At 51.5% G+C, this 22681-nt stretch overlaps 6 protein-coding genes across 7 annotated transcripts; 1 reads left to right on the forward strand and 5 right to left on the reverse strand.

Annotated features, from left to right (window-relative positions):
* Positions 1-3406: 3406 nt before the first annotated feature.
* On the reverse strand, positions 3407-5284 carry LDX57_005152 (putative flavin-containing amine oxidase; the record flags this gene model as incomplete). Its single annotated transcript, XM_046086830.1, has 2 exons — positions 3407-4474; positions 4541-5284. The coding sequence occupies 2 exons, from the start codon at positions 5282-5284 to the stop codon at positions 3407-3409; spliced, it is 1812 nt and encodes a 603-aa protein (XP_045942796.1).
* A 427-nt stretch (positions 5285-5711) lies between these two features.
* LDX57_005153 (NAD-dependent succinate-semialdehyde dehydrogenase) lies at positions 5712-7428 on the forward strand (the record flags this gene model as incomplete). The annotated part of the gene is made up of 4 exons (XM_046086831.1): positions 5712-6190; positions 6263-6897; positions 6990-7251; positions 7305-7428. 4 exons carry the CDS (start codon positions 5712-5714, stop codon positions 7426-7428), a joined length of 1500 nt encoding a protein of 499 aa, XP_045942797.1.
* Positions 7429-8248: 820 nt separating this feature from the next.
* LDX57_005154 (uncharacterized protein) lies at positions 8249-9643 on the reverse strand (the record flags this gene model as incomplete). The annotated part of the gene is made up of 1 exon (XM_046086832.1): positions 8249-9643. The coding sequence occupies one exon, from the start codon at positions 9641-9643 to the stop codon at positions 8249-8251; it is 1395 nt and encodes a 464-aa protein (XP_045942798.1).
* A 391-nt stretch (positions 9644-10034) lies between these two features.
* LDX57_005155 (putative MFS sugar transporter) lies at positions 10035-11631 on the reverse strand (the record flags this gene model as incomplete). The annotated part of the gene is made up of 2 exons (XM_046086833.1): positions 10035-10685; positions 10771-11631. The coding sequence occupies 2 exons, from the start codon at positions 11629-11631 to the stop codon at positions 10035-10037; spliced, it is 1512 nt and encodes a 503-aa protein (XP_045942799.1).
* Positions 11632-12608: 977 nt separating this feature from the next.
* Positions 12609-14759, reverse strand: LDX57_005156 (Zn(II)2Cys6 transcription factor; the record flags this gene model as incomplete). Its single annotated transcript, XM_046086834.1, has 5 exons — positions 12609-13465; positions 13516-14018; positions 14074-14398; positions 14453-14676; positions 14740-14759. The coding sequence occupies 5 exons, from the start codon at positions 14757-14759 to the stop codon at positions 12609-12611; spliced, it is 1929 nt and encodes a 642-aa protein (XP_045942800.1).
* A 320-nt stretch (positions 14760-15079) lies between these two features.
* chsE lies at positions 15080-21727 on the reverse strand. Of its 2 annotated transcripts, XM_046086835.1 has the most exons (4): positions 21079-21727; positions 20813-21001; positions 15525-20755; positions 15080-15466 (listed from the first exon to the last, which is right to left on the reverse strand). In XM_046086835.1, exons 1-4 carry the CDS (start codon positions 21189-21191, stop codon positions 15435-15437), a joined length of 5565 nt encoding a protein of 1854 aa, XP_045942802.1. In that variant the 5' UTR covers positions 21192-21727; the 3' UTR covers positions 15080-15434. The 2 variants fall into 2 exon arrangements, with proteins under 2 accessions (XP_045942802.1, XP_045942801.1); XM_046086836.1 differs by having other exon boundaries at positions 15080-20755.
* Between the last annotated feature and the right edge of the window lie 954 nt (positions 21728-22681).

Here is a 22681-nt window from a genome sequence, read left to right on the forward strand (position 1 = left end):
CCGTGTAGGGCAGGAGAATAGCAGAACAGCGCCGTGATGGCTGAGCATACTTCTTCCGCGCTAGTTAAAAGACCAGCCCGATTGCATTATAGATTGCCACGAGCTCGACCGCATAAACCGACCAGTGTTCCATTAAACCAATACTGATTTGTTGAAACCCCGTTATCTGCCGGTTGTGGTCAAGAGCTACTGCAGCGGCCCCTAGTTGACTCTCTTTTCCTGAAGCGTCTGAGAAACCTGTGATACTTGTTGTGACTTGCTGCATCAGTGCGTTGGCCTGCGCTTTCTCTTGATCAGGCTCAATCTCGATTTCTGTAAGGGCTGGCTCCGCCATGGCGCAAGTGGTTTGGGGTCAATTATTTATTTCTAAGGCCTGCAGCCGCCCAAGGTTCATGGTTCGCAGTGTTTCGGCTGGGAGAAAGCGGGCCCCGCTACCGATGTAAGAGCTGCTTCCTTTGCCCGGCTCATTACTTGGTGAACCGGGTGGTCATCTGGTGGTATCCTCCTAGATATACTGAAACAGACTGTATGAAGCCCAATCAGCGTATTCAGCTTTTTTCTTTTCTTTTTGAATGAAACGAGTCCACGTATCCTGCCACGTCACCCAATCTGATGCATCGCGACTCCTTACAGCCTCCCTTTGCCGGAGTGTTGTAATAAAAGAGATGTGGGATGGAAAGCACCAGTTAAGAAGAACATTACAGTATATCTTGCCGATACTAGACCACGACCTTTTTGGACTGGAATATATCTCGATCTTGGTATGCAATCTTGCTGTCCTAATTTATTCTTAGCGAAACGCTAAAAGCTTCACTTCTCGCGTAGCTTTGGCTCGTCTCGCCCCCAGGATGCTACGTAACTCACCCCGCCGATTTGATTTTGTCAACTTCTATAATGTGATAGATGGGGAACTATGCACTACCGAGACATCTCGGCGGGCCGTAAACCCGTCGAGTCTGATGCAGAACCCTGAAGTACCAGTCTCATCGCCGAACGATATTGATCGTGCTGTTGCAGCTGCACATCAGGCATTTATCAATTGGTCCAAAACCTCAATCACATATCGTCGCAGGGCCATTGTTTCCTTGGCCGACGCGCTACAAGCCCACAGAACGGAGTTTGCAAATATGCTGACACGAGAGCAAGGAAAGCCTCTCTCACAGTCCTTTCGGGAAGTGGACTCTTCAACAAGATTTATGAAGGCACATGTGGCAGTCTCGCTACCTCATGAAGTTGTGGATCAGACCGACGACGGCTATGTGTTGACACAGTCAACCCCCGTTGGTGTCACGGTTGGAATTGTGCCGTGGAATTGTAAGACCATTTAAAAAACCTAGGCCAGGAATATGCCACCTGGAATTGGGCCATTTCGCTAATTAAGGGATGCATTTCAGTTCCGCTCAAGTTGGCTTGTTCCAAGCTTACCCTCGCCTTGCTCACCGGAAACACCTCTATTATAAAGCCTTCGTCAGTAAAGTCCTGGATCAAGCTCAAATGAGAATATACAGTCCTAAACGGTAGATTGACAGTCCATTTACGCCATATTGCGGTCTCAAAGTCTGTGAGCTCGCACAGTACTTCTTGCCTCCTGGTGTCGTTCAAGGCCTCAGTGGTGATGAAAGCCTTGGACCATGGCTTACTGAGCATCCTGGCATTGGCATGGTCAGTTTTACTGGTTCAACCACCACAGGGAAGAAGGTTATGGAGACCTGCAGCCGAACCTTGAAGCGGGTTACCCTGGAATTGTGAGGTTGACCCAAACTATTCTTGTGTTCATCAGTGAAGTTAACTGGTCACTTAGAGGGGGAAATGACCCTGCGATAGTGTGTGAAGATATAGAGATTTTACCTGTAGCTACTGCGGTAAGTAGAGAAAAACGATGCGTTTAGTGCTGCGGAATCTGACTGTTTGGTAGATTGCCCAAGCGGCCTGGAGAAATTCAAGCCAGGTAAGGCTTACGCCAAAACCTAAATGCATTATACTGATACATACTTTCCCATAGATGTGTACAGGCGTTAAGCGTGTTTATATTCACAATTCCATTTACAGGCAGTTCGCCGAGGCTTTTGTTGCTGCAACTAACTCCTTGAAAGTGGGCGACGGTCTGTTAGATGATGTCTCAATTGGACCTGTCCAAAATGAGATGCAATATTGTTTTATCCAGAACTTGCTGGCGGACATTGAGCAGCAGGGCCATAAAGTGCTCACAGGACAGGCGACGGCAAATTTTGAAAACCTCTCTAGGGATGGCTATTTTGTGCAGCCAACCGTGGTTGACAATCCACCAGATGATTCTAGGATAGTGGTGGAAGAGCCATTTGGTAAGACCTCTTGTCGCTGATGCTCATTACTGGAAATGCTGAGCATAGACAGGTCCTATCCTACCACTACTCCAATGGGCATCCGAAGAGGAGGTTATCAGGAGGGCGAACGACACCAAATATGGACTTGGAGCCTCTGTCTGGACGAAAGATTTAGATCGTGCCCGCCGGATAGCATGTAATTTGGAGGCAGGAAACATTTGGATTAACAGCCATGCTGAACAGCACCCCACGGCTGCCTTCGGGGGGCATAAAGAATCCGGCCTGGGCGCTGAAGGAGGCCTACACGGGATGCGGTCATACTGTAACACTCAAATCATTTACTTTCGTAGGGCAAATTAGCAATGAGTGATAAATCACCGAAACGGTTGGACATGGATAAGGTTAAAGTGCATTTTTGTTGCTGCACCGACCGCGCCCTTTCATACAAAATTATCAGCCAAAATCGGTATGCACCAAAGGTGGCACATGTAAACTTGAATGGTGCGCCGGAGGACCCACAAGGCCCGATTAGAGTGCAATTATGATCCAGGTCCTGATCGAGCTGTGTCTTGAGCTTTTTAAGCAAGTTAGCTGCACTAATTGGATGGTGGCGCGCAGCTAGCGGTCACTTGTGTGGTCACTTGAGGGCCGTTGGTGGTGGGAGAAAATAATGAGAGATATTTAGAGATCGTCTGTTTAGAACCGCGAGATAACAACAGACCTGAATGCATTTCCCGAGGCAGTACGGAGACAAGCATTGATAACCTCCACTCCTCTAATGCCAGTCCATGCGCATGAAGTTTGGCAGTTTCCTTCGCCAGCTCGCTTTCGACGGACAGCTGAAACGCATCCAGGAATTGACGATCCGTTCTGGCGGGTCATCTTACCCTATGCCTAAGGCAATCAGCCATTGGCCCTCTCGAGGAAGGCTTCTTCTTCTATAACCATCTTCTTGACCATCCCGATAGCCATCCTCTACACCTCACACATCATCTTACTGTACTTGGGAGTTGGCTTTCAGGTTGGTCAAAATTCTACGGCAGTGGACTTGTGAAACGCTTTTACGAATAATAGAATCTCCGCAGTTCCATGTGTGTATATACTCACAGTCGCGAGGTAATACCAACATTCAAGCTCTTGACCACCTCGGCGGCAGCTCGCTCCCCGCTACGAACAGCGCCCTCCATATAACCCTTCCACTCTCCAGCCGTCTCAGTGCCTGCAAAGTGCAGATTGCCCGAGCTCTCTCGCAGTGCGTCGGGGCCCAGGGTGTCCAGGACGCCAGGGGTCAGAGCAGTGCATGGACAGCCCCAGCCGGCCCACTCGTCATTCACCCATTCGTACGTGGTCATCTGCATAAACTCAGAGTCGAGATTAGAGACGCCAAAAAGCTTGGTCAGTTGTTGCAACAGACTCTGCTCTCGCTCCTTGGTGGGTAGCGCAGCCCACGCTCGGCCGGGATCACCCGACATGAAGCACGTCAAAACATACTTGCGATCTTCGGGGCTGCAGCTATCGCGAACAACGCTGGCGGGGCCAATGAATGATTGTGCGAGGCCGCAGAAGCCAGCTTTGACCCAGAAGGGCGAGCGAAACTCCATCATGGCCTTGGTATAGTACCCGTAGGTGGTGGACTCGATCCACGCTCGCTTCGCGTCAGGCAGTTTGGGGTAGAAGGAAATGGTCTTCATAGCCGGACTAGGCACCGTGATGATGACCTTGCGGCCGGCATAGACAGCCCCTCCCGCTTGCACCTTAACTGCCCGGTCTGCAGTTTGGATGACCGATTGAACGGGGCTAGAGAGTCGGACAGTACCTTCTGGGAGTGAAGATGCTAGTCCCAAAGAGAAAGCCTGGGTGCCCTGGCGAACGCGCAGATATTGGCCACCGTGCTTACGATCCGACCGCATCTGCAAGAGACCACCCCCGGATTTGCAGTAATTCAGGAAGTACAGAGCTGAGATGTCTTTGGGATCCTGGCCCAGCATAGCCCGAGTCCAAACCGTCGCGGTAGAGAGGGCCGCTTCGCTAGCTCCCCGGGAGCGCAAGTAGGCCTCGAATGTGAGAGAATCCAGGCTGGTGTCTTTCGGTCGCCATGTGTCCAGGGCCTGGCAATCAGCTTCGCACATATCCCGGATCCCTGCCAGATGCGCTTGGGTGGCTTTATCAAACTAGAACAGACATGAATTAGCTACTGTCCTGTATGCATCAGTTGAGGGGATGAAGAACGGTCTCACGTTGGGAAGCTCTCCGTAAGCGAAGGGGGAGCAGTTGCCATCGGCGTCTTCCAAAGCCGCGTTGCCTTGAGTGTTCTGTTCAATCAGCTCCACCCCGTATCGTTGTGCCAGGGCATAAATCTTGCTCTGGTTGGTGTCGTTGATCCAGGCGGCACCCAGATCGATGACTCCCTTGCCATCTGGAAGTGGCGTACTCCACGTCTTGCCACCAACCCGATCGCGCGCCTCCAGAATGACGCATGACAGGCCTGCGCGCAAGACATCTTGAGCGGCCGAAAGACCGGCAAGACCAGCTCCGATGATGATGACGTCGGTCGTCTCATTGACCGTCGGGAGGGAGGGAGGTACCGACGCCTCTGGTAGGGCGATTACGGCATCGATCTCAAAAAGCCACGAGGGTACGGCAAGTTTGGGGGTGGGGATCAGGGTTATAGCCGGTCGGTGTCCGGCAAGGAATCGTTGGATGTGACGGGTATGCTTGCGGTTGGCCGCGTCGTAATTGACGATGTATAGGTTGAGCTTGACGATATTTTCAATGGAAGATCCCGCCGCGATGATGATCTTGCGCAAGTTCAGCAAAGCCAGATGAATTTGCGACTCATAATCGGCAGGCACTGCACCGTCTTTTGTACTTCCGGGCTGACCGGCGACGTGAATTAACCTGCCAGCAGGGGCAATTGTCGCGGGCGCATAGTAGGCGCTGGCGGTGTTAGAAAGATCAACGGTGTCAACAGACTTGGGCATTTTGTGAGTGGAGGAGGGTGAAGAAGAGGAAACCCACGGAGGTCAGTGAACCATGTAATGGGCTATATATGGCGGAGAAAGCATGCAAGACTTGAAGAGGATAAACCCCATCTTGCTGTTCGTGCAGGGCTGCTAATACCTGCCCGTTCGTCTTGCGATAAGGGATCTGGAGCCAAGGGGTGCGTTGTTCGAGGGAGAATGATTGGGGTGAGTTTCTCCATCACTTTCCTTCTTTGAAAGCCCCACCGACGCCGCCGCCGTGACTTGCCTTGCCCTACTTTACGGCCTGACTGTTCCTCGAGATCGGCCTCAATGCCGACGATCACTTGCCTGCCATTAGATAAATGACCGTCAAATCTAGTCTTCCCGTACTTGGTTCTTGAAAAGAACACATCCTATCATAACTTTCCACGGAATCAGTTCGAAAATGGCCGCATTTAACATCCGCCTCAAGGATCCATCCCTGCTGGTCGGCCAAAACTACATCGACGGAAAGTGGGTGGAAGCCGAGTCTCGGAGGCGGTTCGATGTCACCGACCCTGCAAATGGAAGCATTCTAGGATCTTGCCCCGAGTCAGACTCGAAGGATGCACAAAACGCGATTGATTCTGCGGCAGCGGCCCTACCTGCATGGCGCTCTCGGGCTGGTCGCAACCGGGGCCGCATCCTACGTCGGTGGTATGAGTTGATTCTCGAGAACCAAGAAGACCTGGCCAAGCTCATCACGCTGGAGAACGGAAAGGCCAAACCCGACGCGGCGGGCGAGGTTCTCTTTGCCGCCAGCTTTCTCGAGTGGTTCTCTGAAGAGGCCGCGCGGATCTACGGTGACGTTATTCCCCATAGCCAACCCAGTTTTCGCGTCTCCGTTCTGAAAGAGCCCATTGGGGTGTGCGGTCTTATTACTCCGTGAGTTGAATCGCCCAGTCGAGGTTACTGTCTTCGATATCTAAGCTCATCCGTTGTCTCTGCCAACCATAGATGGAACTTCCCTGCAGCTATGATCACAAGAAAGCTCGGTCCCGCATTGGCCGCTGGCTGCACGGTCGTCGTGAAAACGGCAGGCGAAACACCTTTCACAGCCAACGCCTTGCTCAAGCTGGGCGAGCGAGCCGGAATCCCGGCGGGCGTGATCAACAGCGTTACCGCGCTCGACAACACCCCGGAGATTGGCGAGGCTCTGTGCTCGTCCAACGTGGTTCGCAAAATCTCCTTCACGGGTTCGACGCGCGTCGGGAAGCTTTTGATGCAGCAATCTAGCTGTTCCTTGAAGAAACTGAGCCTGGAGCTTGGTGGTAACGCACCGTTTATCGTGTTCGAGGATGCCGACCTCGGCTTGGCCGTGGATGCGGCCATCGGAAGCAAGTTTAAGTCGTCGGGGCAGACATGTGTCTGTTCCAACCGAATATTTGTTCAGAAGCGCGTTTATCCGGAGTTCATTCGACGTCTCAAAGAGGCTGTCGGTCGATTCCATGTTGGCAGTGGACTGGATGAGAAGACCACCCATGGTCCCCTAATTACATCGGCGGCAGCCGATAGAGTCGCCGGTCTAGTAAACGAAGCTGTCAGTCTCGGCGCGAAGGTCGAGATTGGCGGCAATAAGATCCCTCGCCTAGGTCCGTATATCCCTAAGATAACAGGAAGAGAATGTGCTGGTTATCAAATAGCTGTACTAGCATTCAAACTAACACCCCATCTCCAAACACAGGCCCCAACTTCTTCGAGCCCACCATCCTCACAAACGTCACCACGGCCATGTCGGTAGCGAACGAAGAGATCTTCGGCCCTGTAGCACCCATATTCTCCTTCGACACAGAAGACGAGGTCGTCGCTACTGCCAACAACTGCGACGTGGGATTAGCATCATACATCTTCACCGACGACATCACTCGAGCCAACCGCGTTTCGGAGCTTTTGCAATTTGGCATGGTGGCTGTCAACACCGGCGTCGTTTCTGACGCTGCAAGCCCGTAAGCTTTCCCGCTCGTTATTATCGCTAGACAAGACCTAATCATCTGAACAGGTTCGGGGGTATCAAACATTCGGGAATTGGTCGCGAGGGAAGCAAATATGGGATTGAAGATTATCTCCAGATAAAGACCGTTGTTACGGGGAATGTGCAGGTGGTTCACAAAGCGTCCTTGTAAATCTTTGAGAAGCGACGGGTGTTAGGATAAATGAGATTACATGAATCTTTAGTGAGTGTCCAGGATTACTTATTCGGTCCACTTTGTCACGGACAGAGATGTAACTATCATTTACTTTCATAGCGACGGCTACTCTGGGGAGATATGAACATATTCAGCTCTACGCGGTAACTTTATACGATGTTATATCTAAGCTTGAAACGAGATGATTATATATGGAGCAAATACCTTAAGTTATGGATAACCAGTAACTTCAACCCCCTAATGTGAACCAACTACTTACAAAGCCACAAAATGAGGAATAGTCCGAATTCTGCTTTGTACATACAGCGTATGGCAGGATTAAGTATCTCTGTAGACTTGACAGCTTTCCCAAACTATAGACCTAGACTCGAACACCCCGCAGATACGGGGGAGGTTGACCTGTCCATGTCCCATTTGTATTGAGCGGCCGCCTCGCCAATGCTATTTCGCTAGTAGGAAAGAATCGTGCTTATCACTCTATACTAATCGAATGATAATTTTTGTAGGCATTCTCTACTAAAGATAATACAAGTTTAAATATCCATAAGAGCAGTTATAGATATTTTAAGAATTATTAAGTCCTCGGATTACCAAATAGTGCTGATTTATTATAGATATTCTCTTAAGTTTTGATTATCGATATCTACTGTGAAAAATTGTATGTTGATATTTCTCTATTAGAACATAGTGCTAAGGATCAACAGAACTAAGTAAAGAATAAAATTCTAGCATAGTGTTGCATATTTGTACCTAACCTGGCCTGGAAGGTTTGGTATCTAGTCTATACCGAGACAACTCAAGAAGATTCATCAGGCTCCTTGATTTCCGGTAGATATCTCGCAGCAACCGACAACCCGACAGCCAGCAAGAGCATCAGGATCCAGATGGCGTACCCCCCGGCGAGTTGCGTCCTCGCGCCCAAGGCGAAGAGCGTGGTGAAAAGGGCCGGGCAAAACGCCCTCAGCCCGCTAACCCCGGTCAAGGCGAGGGCGTTCAGCGTCCCCAATACTCTCGGCGAGGGAGAGACGTCGTTCAAGACGAGCTGGATGGCCGTGAAGCTCATGCTGACGCCACAGCCGATGCCGAGCGCGATCGGCATGAACACCCAGAAGGTCTTCACAGATGCGTCGGTCCCCAGTCGCAGAAGGGCGTTACCAGCTGGGCAGGCAAGGAAGAAGAATGGATAGGCATAGGCACATAGACGGATCACGCCGTTCGACCCGATCCTCTTCTGCAAGGGGGGAAAGACCAAGAGGAGCCACGTAGCTTGCGCGGCGCCGTTCAGACCCATCAGTACCGAGATCTGTAGAGGAGTGAAGCCGTATCCCCCGAGGTACACGGGCGTGAACCAAAAGACAGGTATAATGGCTGTAAACGCGAAGGCAAGGACCATGATATGTCCATATGTGTAGAGAACTATCCCCACATTAGGCGCTTTCAAAAGCTGCCAGGTTGATAGTCCCTCATCGCGGTCGGAGCCCGATGCAGCGGGCTCCATTTTCAAGGTCTCTTGGACGAAGAAGAGACTAGACAAGGCAGCAGTAGCCCCCACCAGCGCTACCACCAGGCTTGAAAGTGCGTATGGGTAGTCAGCGAAGAACCCAGTGTCCCTAAAGATACCCGGATACTGGCCTGCTGGATTGGCAAGACTACCACCTAACAAAGGGCCCAGGAAAAGGCCCAGGTTCCCACTGAAAGCGAACCAACTGAACGCTCGGGCCTGTGTCTTGCTCGTGCTGTGCTCGGCTATCATCGTGCGGATTGTGACGATAGTCCCCGCAAAGACACCGGCAAGACACCTGAATAGGACCATCTGTGGGATAGTTTTTGCCAGTCCGAACAGACCCGTCGCCATAGTCACGCCGAATAAGGAGAAGACCAGGACCGGCTTACGGCCGACGCGATCGGCCGCGCGGCCCCAGAAGATCATCACGATGGCTTGAGTCAGGGAGAACAATGACTCTATGATCCCAGTGTAGAAGCCGACATCCGAGTCTTTGACGCCCCCGTTGTCCTGGATCATCTGGCTGACATAAGGGAAGATGGAGAAGAAAGCCAAGGGCTCGATGGCCCGTGCGTAACAGAGTAGCAGGATCTGAGCCTTTGGTAGAGGTTTTTCCTCTTCAGGGGCCCGATTGGGGCCCAGAAGAGCCGTAGTCTCATCTACATCATCCGATGCTGTGGCAACCATAGTCGGTAGATTGATGGTATGAAGTGTAGAATCTGGAGGCTGAGCTTGCGGTGAGAGAGATGAGAGATCATCGGACTTATGTAGGCCCGATCCGTCCTTTCAGCGGAAGACCTTGTAAATATCATTTCTTTTCGTGGCCTGTTGATCGTATCCATCTTTGGATAATGGATGACAGATCCAACAATAGAGGCAAGTGAATAGCTTCCCCTTCAACTACAGACTGAACAAGAACCTTGAGGTCAAAACAAAACTTTTGTATTCAATGATCATCAAACTCATAAGTCATTCTAAATCTAAATACTCTATCAAACCCAAACCCCATCTATAACTTTTCCCAAGACATTCACATCATAAAAGACCTATCCTTTTCACAAACCCCATTAGTCGTGCACTAAGCACTACTCCCACCCCGTCTCCAAAACCCACTCTCATCTCCATCCTCACGCATAGCAAACCCAGATCCAAACCCAGAAGAAGCAGCAGAAAAAGCCCCTCCCTTAAAAGCCCTCTCAATCTCCCCAAAACTCCTCCCCTTCGTCTCATGCATAACCGGCCAACTAACCACCACCGTAATAACACAACACCCGCCGAACAATATATACGCTCCGAAACTGCTCTTCGAGAGCAATATCGGCGTGATCAACGCCACCGTAAAGTTACATATCCAGTTACTCGAGTGCGCTAACGTGGTCGCGGACGCACGGGTTCGTTGGGGCTGGATCTCTGCGGCATATACCTTGACTGTAATGCCCCAAGTGGCGGAGTAGAGGGCCGCGAAGAGGTAGATGCAAACGATGACGACCCAGCGGCCGGCGCCGGTGTCAGGATGCACGGCGTTGCCGGCGTAGAGACCGCCCATGATGAACATAAGGATTCCCATGCCGATGCCGCCGAGGAGGATGCTGGTTCGGCGGCCCCATTTGTCGGCGTAGATTAGGCCCGGGATGGTGGTGGCGAAGATGAGGAGGGCGGAGACACCGGAGGCGAGGAAGCTGGCTTCGGATGAGGCAAGACCGGCTTGTTGGAAGAGTTGGGGGGCGTACTGTGGTATTTGGTTAGGGTTGCTGGTTTGAGACTATGTGGAATCACGGGTGGTAGTGAATGTGAGATAAGAGGTTTGAACATACGTAGAGGACACCATCGATACCAGCCAATTGCTGCATTCCCATCAAGAAGACGGCAAGTGCCGTGCGGCCGCGAACATCCTTGGAAAAGACATCCAGCAGCTTCTCGACGGTCCTGGGCGCGGCCTTCTCGGGCTCAGGCTCAAAGTCAGAATCAGGCTCCGTCTCCCGAACCTGCACTTGACCCTCGACCTTTTCGCGGTCCTCAAGAGTCACACCCAAAGAATCCCAGGCCTCTTCGGCCTCGGCGTAGCGACCCTGAAGACCCAGCCACTGGGGCGATTCCGGCAAAAACATAAGAGAAAGGGCGCAGATAACCATCGCAAACGCCGATAACAGAATCCACGGCATGCGCCATGACAACGACGACTGAATACTGGCGGTCCCGTAACTGATGAAATACCCTAGAACCAGTCCCATGGTGGTCGCCAGCTGAGGACCCGTCGTGAGGGCACCGCGCATTCTGACAGGGGAGATTTCACAGATCAGAACGACTAGATTTCCCAGGAAAAGACCCTCTCCAACGCCCTCGACGATGCGACCGACGATGAACATCGCCAGATGGACAGCTCCGGCCTCGAGAGCCGCGCCGATGCCGAAGATGAATGTGCCAATACAGATGCCCTTGGGCCGACCGAGATGGTCGGCGACGTAGCCCGCAAAGAACGACGAGAGCGCAGCCGGGATCAGGATGCTCGAGACGATGAGGCCGTGGATCGTAGAATTTTGACTCCCGCCGAACTCAGCCTTGAAGGACTTCATGTCCGTCACGGGGCCGATGATCCCGGTGTCCATCCCGAAAAGAAGTCCATTTGCCGAGCATAGAATGCATCCCAGCAGGTACTTCGGCGGGATGAGGCGCATGACGCCGGTCGGATTTAGGGTTCGCGGGTCACGGGGGTCAATCGGAGGATGTAATAAGAGAATCGGCTGGCCGTGGATGCTGTCCCAGAAGTGAAAGACTCCGTAGAATGAAACTGACAGGACATGGCAGTTTTAAAAGCACCGATCCAAAGGATCAGCCCAAGTAGAAAATCTCTTCACATCCTCTAGTCCTGTGGGAATACCATTACCCACGCACACGCAACTCAGCAATTAGGTGCCAAAAACCAGGTCATGATCTTTTTTTACTCATCCCGCGCAGTAGTCTGGACAGCCACTCCACTTTGCGATGTTTACCTCCAATCTCCATACTCTTCCCCTACTTTGGAAGTTGGAACCCCAGCGGTGGAGAAGCCCTATCTCGGCTCGAAATTGGCAGTCGAGCCGAGTCGGCCAAAGTGGGTCAACGACAGTGAGAAGTTGCAGATCCAGAGATTCGAAGTGTGAATGCCTCTCTGTTCTAGACACGGCTATTGACGAATTTGAGATAAGACTGATGTGCTTTGTCTATTCCCGTAAGTAGAAATTGTCCCGAAGACCTTCTTCCAATGTGAAAACCCCAATTAAGAATCTTATCGCAGCCACGTGTCGGTGGACAGAATGCAGCCGAATGTATTTCACAGCTCACGCCAGCCTTTAGCCCGAAGAGCTTTTGCATCGGCTGCTTTGTTTGGAGAAGGCATCCCGAGATAAGAATTCGAGAGGTTCTGCGTTTTCTTCAGCTGGCTCGGGACGCACGCCAGATCCAGTAAAGCAAAATCCAGCCTGATCCCGAGACCCACACTGATTCTTCTCGGCTTGTTTCCTGTTTCGGGACAAGAAATCAGAAATTGCTTGAGAAGGCTTGCCATGCCCCCATAATGCAGCGGAAGCTTTCGTCTTCCATGCAATTCAAAATTCAAGACCCTGTCGGAAGAGTGCAAGTACCTTGATGATTAGGCCTTCCACTGCAATCTCAGCTAGGAGATAAACCAGTTGGACTCATAGCCCTGCGTATCACGGTCAACGTGATTCCCTTCTCTCCCTCTCGCCCACTCATCCTTCAACTTCGCTATATGATATCTAGTAGTCCATCCAAGATCCCTTTCGATTCCAGAGAGTAATTCAAGGACCGCGTCCTGCTCGTGACGCTCCTGGAAGACCTGCCCTGCCACGAACAAGGCCTGGACGGAATGGACCCGGAACGGATCTGTCGGATTGGCAAGACTGATACCGCAGACCTCCCGGGCATGATAGATGACCTCTCGAAGTGCATGGCGATAGGATCTCAGGCGTGCTGAGACGGTTGAGCGAATCGCCGTTGATTCTTGCGGTTCGTTGGCCAATAATAATATCTTGGCTTGATGATAGCTTTGGATCGTTGCTGCGCACAGTGGCACGTCGAACCAGATCTGCTCGAACGTGTCAAAGCTCAGCCCAAGACCTGGAGCTGCACTGCCCAGTCTTCGGGTCCGAGCCGTCGAACGGAAGGATGCAGGAAGAGAATCGTGCCATCGATCCAAGTCGGTCATCAGCAGGTTCCATCGTTCTAAAAGATGCTCCTGATTGAGCCCGATCAGAGGCCGTTGGCAGGGTGGTAACGCATTGATCCCCGGCACCAAAGCGTCCCCTGCAGTGAGAAAGTTGGCAATTTTACCAAGAATCCAGGTGAGCTCGTTGCTCTTCATGTCTTCCTCGAATGCGGAGGAAATCTGGCTCTCCATCACGTCTAGTGGACTGTAGGGTAGAAGCTCTCCATTCTCGTCTGTAGCCAATCCTGCGTTCTGCCAAAGACGCATATCTTTCAAGTCCAGCCGGGTTGCGGTCTCGCTTATAACTAGGCCATTAGTCAGAGGGCTTATCTGCAATTAAAATTCCGTGACTCACAGGCACATAGCAAGTCTTGCCTCGCCAGGCTCCAGAATATTGGACCTTTTATAGCCGTCTGGGGGATGACGACTGAAGAATGGCCTGACACAGAAGTTGGTCTATCATCGAAGAGCGGCAAAGCACTCAGATGGGCTTTCCATGCGCTACCAGGGGCGTCCATAAGCTCGAAGGTACAGAGGATCGCGACGGCCGCAAGCATTTCCTCCTTGTCCGGTAAATTGTTAGAATACGATTCTGATGTCACGGCTACCTTGAGATGTCCGAGGGCTTGGTCGTAGTATCTTGCGGAGTGATATCGCCATGTCTCTTCATTAGAGGAAGGAAGGCCGATATAGCTGGGAAAGAACCTGTGGTTCGCACCAGCTTGGCTCATGACTCGACAGGCATGCATTAGATGCTTTGCAGAGAGGGCACAAACCGCGGATCTCAATAAAGCTTTTGATGCCGCGATGACAGGCACTTTGGATGAAAAGTACGACGTAGTGTCCAAAAGATCCATCCTTGACTATCGTTAGCTCCAGCTCTAGTTTTAACTTAAGTACCGTTGATACCTACCACTGGCCTGGGCCTTGCTTGAAATGGCGCAAGAGGTATGCGACAAGAACTTTCTCGAAAGAGTCAGACTCTGTCTGGTTGCTAGAGTAGATAGACGAATCATTCGGCCGCGGTGTATGTTGACCACTAGCCGTTGTACGGTGAAAGGAAGGTGTCGCAACAGGAGCACAATGCGACGCTGGACGGGATCCAGGAGCCCCATATCCTTCGCCAGCATCTATCGCCCTTCCTGTGCCACTTTCTTCATCATCCACAGTTGCCTCACTGGCCTCTATGACCCTTGAGCTCTCGATATCTCCGGGGTCCTCGACCTGAACAAACGTGACTATTCAACGTGAGCAGACATAACCACATCAAAATTATTAGAGTTGAAACATACATTCACCCGGAAGATCTACCCAGGTAGTTTGCTCCCTGTTCTCGCCAACCTGCTTCTCTCGCTGATCGCTAGTACATCTTCTTTTGCGATCTGGCGTTGAGTCAACCTCCTGGCTCCGGAATATAGATTGTTCGCCATAGACACAGCTCCGAGACGCTTTAACACACTTGTAACAAGCCGGCTTAGACTCGTCGCATTTCAACTTCCTACGTTTGCAAGTCAAACTGCGATATGTGAGTTATGACGTCCTGACTCAAAGCAGGGATCAGCAAGGAATGTGCACGTACCAGCCGGAGTAAGAGCGCATCTCTCGCGGGAGAATGTCGCGATATTTTTGGCTGTGCTTGGAGAAGACTTTGGGAGTTCAAAAGGGTCGGTGGAAACGAAGGTGTGACTAAAAGGGAAATGTTCCCGAGGAGTCACGTGGCAGTATTCTCGGCAGATGCCTAAGGTGGCAATCCGCCTTCGCTCGCTCCTCCATGTTCGCTAACCACGAAGGTGAGTTCTTCTACAGCCATTTTCGCGGTCCCCTCAATCGGCTAAATCTGATCATTTTGATCATCACAGTAGTCATAGCGCAATCAATGAATCTTCATCATTCATTACGTGGCCAGGAGAAGTATTTGAGATGAGAACATTCGCGATTATATATTTGAAAGTCAATCATGATTATCTGTTTGAAACTATTTAACCAGTGCAATCTTAACGCTCAAGCAAATATGTATGTCCCAAGAAAATGAAAGTAGACAGTAAAAAGACAAGATAATATACAACTCCATGCTCGATCCTTCATATGCTCAATCCATTGAATTAAACCAAATCAAGGCCATATATGCAATGCAAATCGAAAGAGGACCCGGTGGGTTGCCTTTTGAAGACGTTGATGCATGAGAACAACGTCTGCTGGGGTCGTTTTGTTTTTCTGTTTTTTCTTTTCATATTCGTAGTATCAACTCATGGCAAATAGGGGCATGCCCGTAAATTAAAGAATACCAGAAAGAACGGCTTCGGTGGCTACACGAACTTTGGGTTAGTGATGGGATAATGGAAAGACATGGAGAGGAATCCTTACCAGAGTTGATATACGGGCGTTTGGCATCTAGGTTCATTCCGAAACGTCGCTCCAGCTCTTGTTTGATGCTCTTCTTCGTCACGCTCATCAAATCCGCTGATCTGAGAATGTCACGAATTTCTGCAAGAATAGCATCGTCGGGCGGCAGATGGCTGAGATCCTCCATCTCCATATCCATGTGCCGGCTCATCATCTCCGAAGGAGCCAACGACATCCGCGACCCATGATGAGGGAGATCAAGATGCGACACCGGTCGTGCACCAGGGAATCCATATTCGGACTGGCCGGGATGATAAGACTTGGTGCCGTAGGAAAAGCCAGAGACTTCGGATCGATCGTCCCGAGAAGTTTGCGCTTCCCACAGTTCCGCCTGATACTCTTCCCACTTCTTCTTGGGGATAGAAGCAGGGTCGAATTTACCTTCGTCGGAAATGACAACTTGGCGACCTGATTCTCCAGTGATGACACGAGTGTTACCCCATGAGAAGTCATCCATGTTCCAGAAAGAGTATAGCGGAAGAGCCAGGGCAAAGACGGGCATGGCGAGAATGTAGATGATCATCCAGCCAATCATCTCCCACTTCCGGCGGAGAATAAAGATGAGACCCTGTAGACCGTAGATGGCTGCGAGCAGAATGAAAGACGTGTACGGGATGGTGGACGTATCCCGAACAAGCCAGACAATGAGATAGATGATATAGGCAATGGTGACGGGCTGGATAACGGTGGAAAGAAGATCGACGAAAACGATGAATCTCATACTGAAACAGCAGAAACCGCACAGTTGCTGAAGGGGAATCAACTCAATCAGGTTGTGGACAGTGGAGTTGATCCACCGACGACGTTGCGATAAGAACACAGCCCAACTCTCGGGGGCAATCGTCCAGGCTCTCGCGGCGAAGATGAACTTGGTCTTGTACTTGGGATGATGCTTCAGGAGGAGGGTCGTCAGGTAACGATCCTCACCGAGGTGCAGAAGATTCTTCATGTGCAGGGTGTCGACGCGGATCTCCGAATAGGCCTCGCAAATCTCGTGACTGACGAACAGTGGCTTTGCGGCTTCGGCAGAACGAATGCGGTACATGGAGAAACAACCAGGCATACATGTGACGGAACCGAACAGACTCTCGAAAGCCTTGATGAGGTTGTGGGAGATATAATATTCGTAGACCTGGATCATGGTCACCGCGGACGTTTTAGCATTGGTCAACGCTGTTTCTCCACAGACACCGATGATACGAGTATCGGCCAAGAAAGGCGCCACCATTCGAGTGGCTGCATCCGGAGCAACGACTGTATCGGCGTCGACCTGTAGGATGAACTCATAGAAAGTGGGGTTAACTCCTATAACGTTGCGGATTTGGTGATGCATCTCCAATTCCATCGGGCTCATAGGCAGGTTGTAATGAATGCGGTTGAGGAACCGCATGAGAACCATTTGGGAGTCTCGCTTTCCACGATTACCAGGTCGCGACACTTCAGAGGGTTTTCCGACCTTAACGACGACCAGGAAAGGAACAATGTGACCTTGCACTTCATACAGACCAGAGTAGATTTTCGCCATGTTGTGTTGCTTCAAGCCCTCGCCCAGACCCTCGCAGCTAAGGGGTTCGGGGTCCACCGATTCGGGGACACCTAGAATATCCAAGACAATTCTAGGCGTGGGACGGTCGTTGCCTTGTCCAATAATCATACCGTCACAGACTACAACTAGGAGCTTGCGTTTGTCATCATACTGCATGCGAGCCATGGAGTCGATAGCACGACGAAGAGATTCCTCATCTTCGGTATAAGCGGGGACCTGGCAGATGATGAACTTATCGAGGTTCTCGGGGATGGTCTTTTTGCCAAACTGAAGTGCCGCCAAGAACTTGGACAGAACAATCAAGCAAATGAAGATCGAAATGGCGAGAAGGAAGTATTGTGCGAACTGACACTGAGGCGAATTACGCGTATCGACATGACCGACGAAGAAAAGATTGTCTAAGCAGAGTTGCATTCGACTCCGGAGTCCCTCGTCGATATTCAGGTTCTCCCAGTATTTCGTGATATCCTGGCCCGAAAGTTGCTGGAACAGCTGTACGACACCCGGGTCCATGAAATCGCGGTCGACGCCAGACGGAACCTCTTCGCCAGCAGGGGCCTGCGTTCTTCGGCCTCCAGCCACGTAATCCGTCAGATCGTAGATTTTGCCGTCGATGCTTCCAATTGATTTCGACTTCTTCTCGGCCAGTGTCTTCAGGTACTCTTGACTGTAGCCGATGTAACCCTTTTTGTAATTCGATTTTAGCATCAGCATTTGCTCGTAGAACCAATCCGGACGCGAGTCATTCGTGAAGTGGCGGAAGTCATGGTATTTGGCATTGACGTCGCCAGTGCTTATCGTATTAGCCGAACCAGACACGTTGGTTGGCTTGTAATCCAAGAGCACCGACGGGTCAACCTTGCCAGACTTGCCCTGGCAGAGAGCTGAGACTTGCACCGGGAAGAGACCAGTCGCGTCAACACCAGCATACTTTTTCAGTGCGGACTGCGGCACGATATCGGGATAATGGGAGGGCATGAATTTGTCCAGGTCCAAAACCACGCCACGTATGGCAATGTAAGAGTTATGCCCATCTTTGCCATCATGCGATTGTAACTCGGAAGCGGAATAGACATGTTGTGTAGGGCAGATGAGACCAGGGAAACCGACGATGATGAAAATCGCAAGAGCACAGCTGAACCAGATAATCAGGTTGATAGCGAACTTTTCGCGCCAGGCGACTCGCACATCCTTCCGTTTCATCCGGCCGAAGACCTTAATTGCCCAGTCAGGCAGATAGAAGGTAAGAAGGTAGACGATAGCCATCCAGCGCTTGCGACTACCAGAGATAGGCGTCTCATCGACCTCCTCCATCTTCTTCTCATTTCCTTTCTCCAGCATTTGCTCTTTCGTTTCCAGATTACGGAACATGTCGCCCGAGTTGAAAGCAGAGCCGCCGGCGTCGGAGCGTCCATCCATATCACGGCTTCCAAAATAGCCCTGCTTGTTGTCATCCCCATAAATGTAGGTGCCAGGAGATTGGTCCGCCGGGTTCAGAAGGCGAACCTTAGAGTCCATGTAGCCGGCAGTCCGAGGATGGAGCAATCCATCGCCGCCCTCATCCGAGCCCTCGGCCGGATAAACGGGGACGACTCGCTCTCCAACCTTGGCCATATCTGCCCAGCAGCGTTCGCTGAGGAACACACCCGTGCTGCCAACTCGAGCTTCATTCCCGGGCCACCGCTTTTCATCCAACACGACCTCAGATTTCTCCTTGTCGCTTCCCACCACAACGTTGCCGATCTCAGCCAGACCAAGGAACTCGGCGAAGGGAAGGAATACGCTGAAGTCTGCATTTCTGAGCCGTTGACTGATCTCGGCGATGCCAAATGTTTGCACCTGTGCACGCACACATTTACTGTCGAACTGATTGGCAATTCGGCGGTCATTGGGCTTGAGACAGAAGACGAAATAGGGATTGACATCGGCTGAGCTCAGGCATTTGTTGACAATGTCAAGCGAGGCAAGGAACTGACCCGCGGCGCCCTGCATGCCGTTGTTGAACATCATGCTCTTTCGACCACCCTTGGAGTTCTTCGTGCTGCCTACTTGGCTCTCGTACTCATCTTGGTCTTCTGCAACGGGGGCATCGAATGCTAGTCGAGATGCGGGACTCGCCTTTCGCCTCGCCATGCTTGGCATTCGCATGGGCTTCGAGCTGACCTGCGCTTGCATGATGGCGGTTTTCTCTTTGGGGTGTGTCACGGTCTGCAGCGCCTCCTGACCGAAGAGTTCTCTCACGAAATCACTTCTTGTGGATCTCATAAGGTTCATGAGGTCACCGGAAACAACTTCCCCGTTCTCTTCGATCAAACCGTCGGCAGAGTAGTCAACTTCACCAGCGAAATGTTTCACTGTGAAAGCCGAGCGTGCCCCTTGGGACACGTAGCCAGTTCCATTGGAGCTGCTCACCGAGATAGCCGGATTCTTGTTCTCGAATCGTTTCCGCAGCGATTCAACAAACTGGGCGTCTGTCCTTCCGCGCTTCGTCTGATCATCGAGGATGCTGAGCAATCCGTTGCCCTGTTTCAGCAAACCACGCACGGCATCGGTGTTATCAAAATAGCTTGTGGCAGGTACGTTGACTTCCTCGCGTTCCAACATGTCGGCCTTCCGTTCAAAGAAGGATTGCAGGCAGAAGTTGTACAGTGACTCCGTTGCTGCGTTGCTAAGGAGTTGATCGAGGGTGGATCCGGTAGAACATGCTTGGGCAAATCCGGGGAAGTCCACGATGGAGACAGTGTTGGACACACTATCCTCCGCGGCGCAGATCCTCTGATTGACGGTCTCAAGCACGTAGGCGACCATGAGGGAGTAGATGGTCCGCGCGAGCTCATCAGCGTTCTGACGTGCACCTTTGGGATCGAGCATAACGGTCACTCGCTCTCGGTGGATCGTCTTGGTCCGGTATCCGAAGCTATTTTCAAGCTCCTCAACACCCAGACCCAAGAAAGCAGCGACATACGAGAGCACTTCCTTGTTCTTGACCATGGTGACGGTTTCACCACCCTCGTGAGAATACCCACCAGATTCCTCGGCAGACGTAGTGGTAGCCTGTCCGCTGATGAAGTCCAGCTGGCCGATATGCAAGATGGCGGCAAGAATTTGGCAGATCTCGGCGATTTCACTCCTAGGAAACTCCAATTTTCTGAGAGCTGTCTTGAAATGCTGGAACCCATCGGCATCGTTGATGCCCACCTTCAGTTGCGTCGGATGACCCAGGTATCTCCACCGTTTGTGACCTATGGAGGGCGATGACAGCTTGTTGCCCGTGGAAACATGAACGGGGCTGTCAAAGCCCAGATGGCCTTTTTCGGCGGCGCTTGTGCCAGCGAGGAGATAATAGAGCGCATGGAAGCTTCGCTCGCCGGTAGGGACCGAAGCAATACGGCTCCGCTCAAGCCTGTGGTCAATAATCTTACCGCCAATCAAGGTAGGGTTAACGGAGGTCGAGCCATCGTATTGCAATTCTAGGAAAAGACCGGCCTTCGACGCGGTTGGTGTGGTCAGGGATTTGGTGGTGGTCAGGGTGTCGAAAACAAACGCTGCGTACGAGAGTTTGGACGACAAAGGAGTCGATGAGAACGAGAGGAACGCTGACAGCACGTGCGCACGAATGGTAGTTTTTCCCGATCCGCTCTCTCCTCTACAGATAAATTAGTACGTTCTTCATCATATGTGAAGGCCGGATATTGGCGCTTACAGAAAAACGACGGCCTGGTTCTCGCCACGAGACCCAAGGCGGGTAAAAGCACGCCGGGCGAGGTCCTCGGCCTCACCCATGGCACTACCCTCTTTGGCGCCATCGGGACCCTTGGATGACGAAGTGTATGTATTGAGACTGATTAGGGCTTGGGACGACAGGCGAGCAGTTGGCAAACCGACATGGAATCTGTGAGATAGTCCTCGGATCAGTAACCTGAACCAACAGAGTAAATGGCAATCAAAAAAGGAAATATGCAACCATACCGGCTGGCTAGATGCGCCGTCAAGTGCGTGTCCGACTGCAGATGCGACGGCAACGAAGGCAGCGAGGACTGCGCGTGGGTAGGGGTCGTTCCCGCTGGGGAGTGTCCCACCATATTGCTGGGGGTGTCGAGGCCCTCGACACGGGGGAGTATTCGCGAATTTCAGAAGTCGGATTGCGATAGCCCGGGAGAAATTAAAAACCAAAACTTCCGAGCAAAAACCCAGGAATCCGACTGAATCGACTGGATGAAGTGACCGACGGAAGACTAGTTTCGGAAGCACGAATGTGGCGGTCGTCGCTGCGACTGATGAATGGGAGATTCCTAGTAGCTGAGAGGCGACGAGAACATTGCTTGCGCGACGAGCGGAATGGACGAGCTGATCGTCAAACAGGAGAATTGCGGTAGATAACAGTTGATTACCTGAGGGGTGAGCGGATCGAATCTGACTTGAAACAACCAGAGTCCCGAACACCAAAAAGCGAGAGACGATGGGGGGGGACGAGTGGATCTAAATTAACGGGAAAGCGATCGTGTACAGGGAGATTAGGTCGAAGTAAACGAAAGTTGACGCTGTAATCATTAAAGTACAAGCAGAAGGGGCAACGCGCAAACGATGAAGACGAAGATGAGGATGAGGATGGAGAAGACGAAGGGGAAAAAAGATGGAAAAAGAAAGTCCGCAAAGAGGAGAAACAACAACAAGTGATGAATGGGTAAGTGTGGTATTGAGTATTGTACCGGTGGGCACCTGGGCAGTGCCAGCGGTCGGGACCGTTTTTCAAATTACTAGCGTCTGGACTATCTGGCCGGTAAGTTTTACTCTCTACTCTCTACGGACCGTCCGTCGTCCACGGATCTACCTCGAGGTACCTGAGTACTTGCCCTTCCGTGGTTTGCTTCCCGCACTGCATTCCATGCGGTCGACATGAAATTCAATTCCTTGTACTTGCATGGACGACTTCGTAATCAAGTTAATATCAGTATCCCGTACGACGTAGATTGAACGGGGTGATCATTCGTCATGGGTTTGGGCAACCGAGGGCCTCCACCCGGGTGGGGAGCGTCTCTTCCGGTCGGTCGAACCGTCCCTGCAATGTTGGCCTCAGCCTTTGGTTGAGATCGTTTATGTTTATTAATAGCCCCCCTCCGTTGCTTGTGATGCACCACTACGGAGTCAACTGAAACACAATGATGGCAGAATTCAAAAGAAATAAAATACCGTCTGTCAATTTTCATGTCAATCATTCAACGCCACTTGCTCAATCGATCCCGTCAGGGGGCGACCATTTGCCATATTGATGATATTTGACATGTCACCCTCCCTTCTCCCTACTTTCTAGTCCCTGCTAACGCTAGGTATAAATAAATCACGATGGTTCCAGTTCGACTGCCGGAGGACCCAATAAAGGAGGCAGTTATCCATCATCTTAATTCTCTCCCATTTTGTCGGTAGCCTCTTCGTGCCCATACGACTCAGTCTTCATTAAATATATTGCGCATGCCCGGTACCGTGCCTACGCCGGGCGTAATAATGAGAGCCGGTCCTGTGTACAGAGGACATGTCATAAGTACGTCGAAGATCGATTGCGTCGCCCCGACCT

This window comes from Aspergillus melleus (assembly GCF_016097325.1).
Source record: "Aspergillus melleus strain CBS 546.65 chromosome Unknown contig3, whole genome shotgun sequence".
Classification (NCBI taxonomy): Eukaryota; Fungi; Ascomycota; class Eurotiomycetes; order Eurotiales; family Aspergillaceae; genus Aspergillus; species Aspergillus melleus.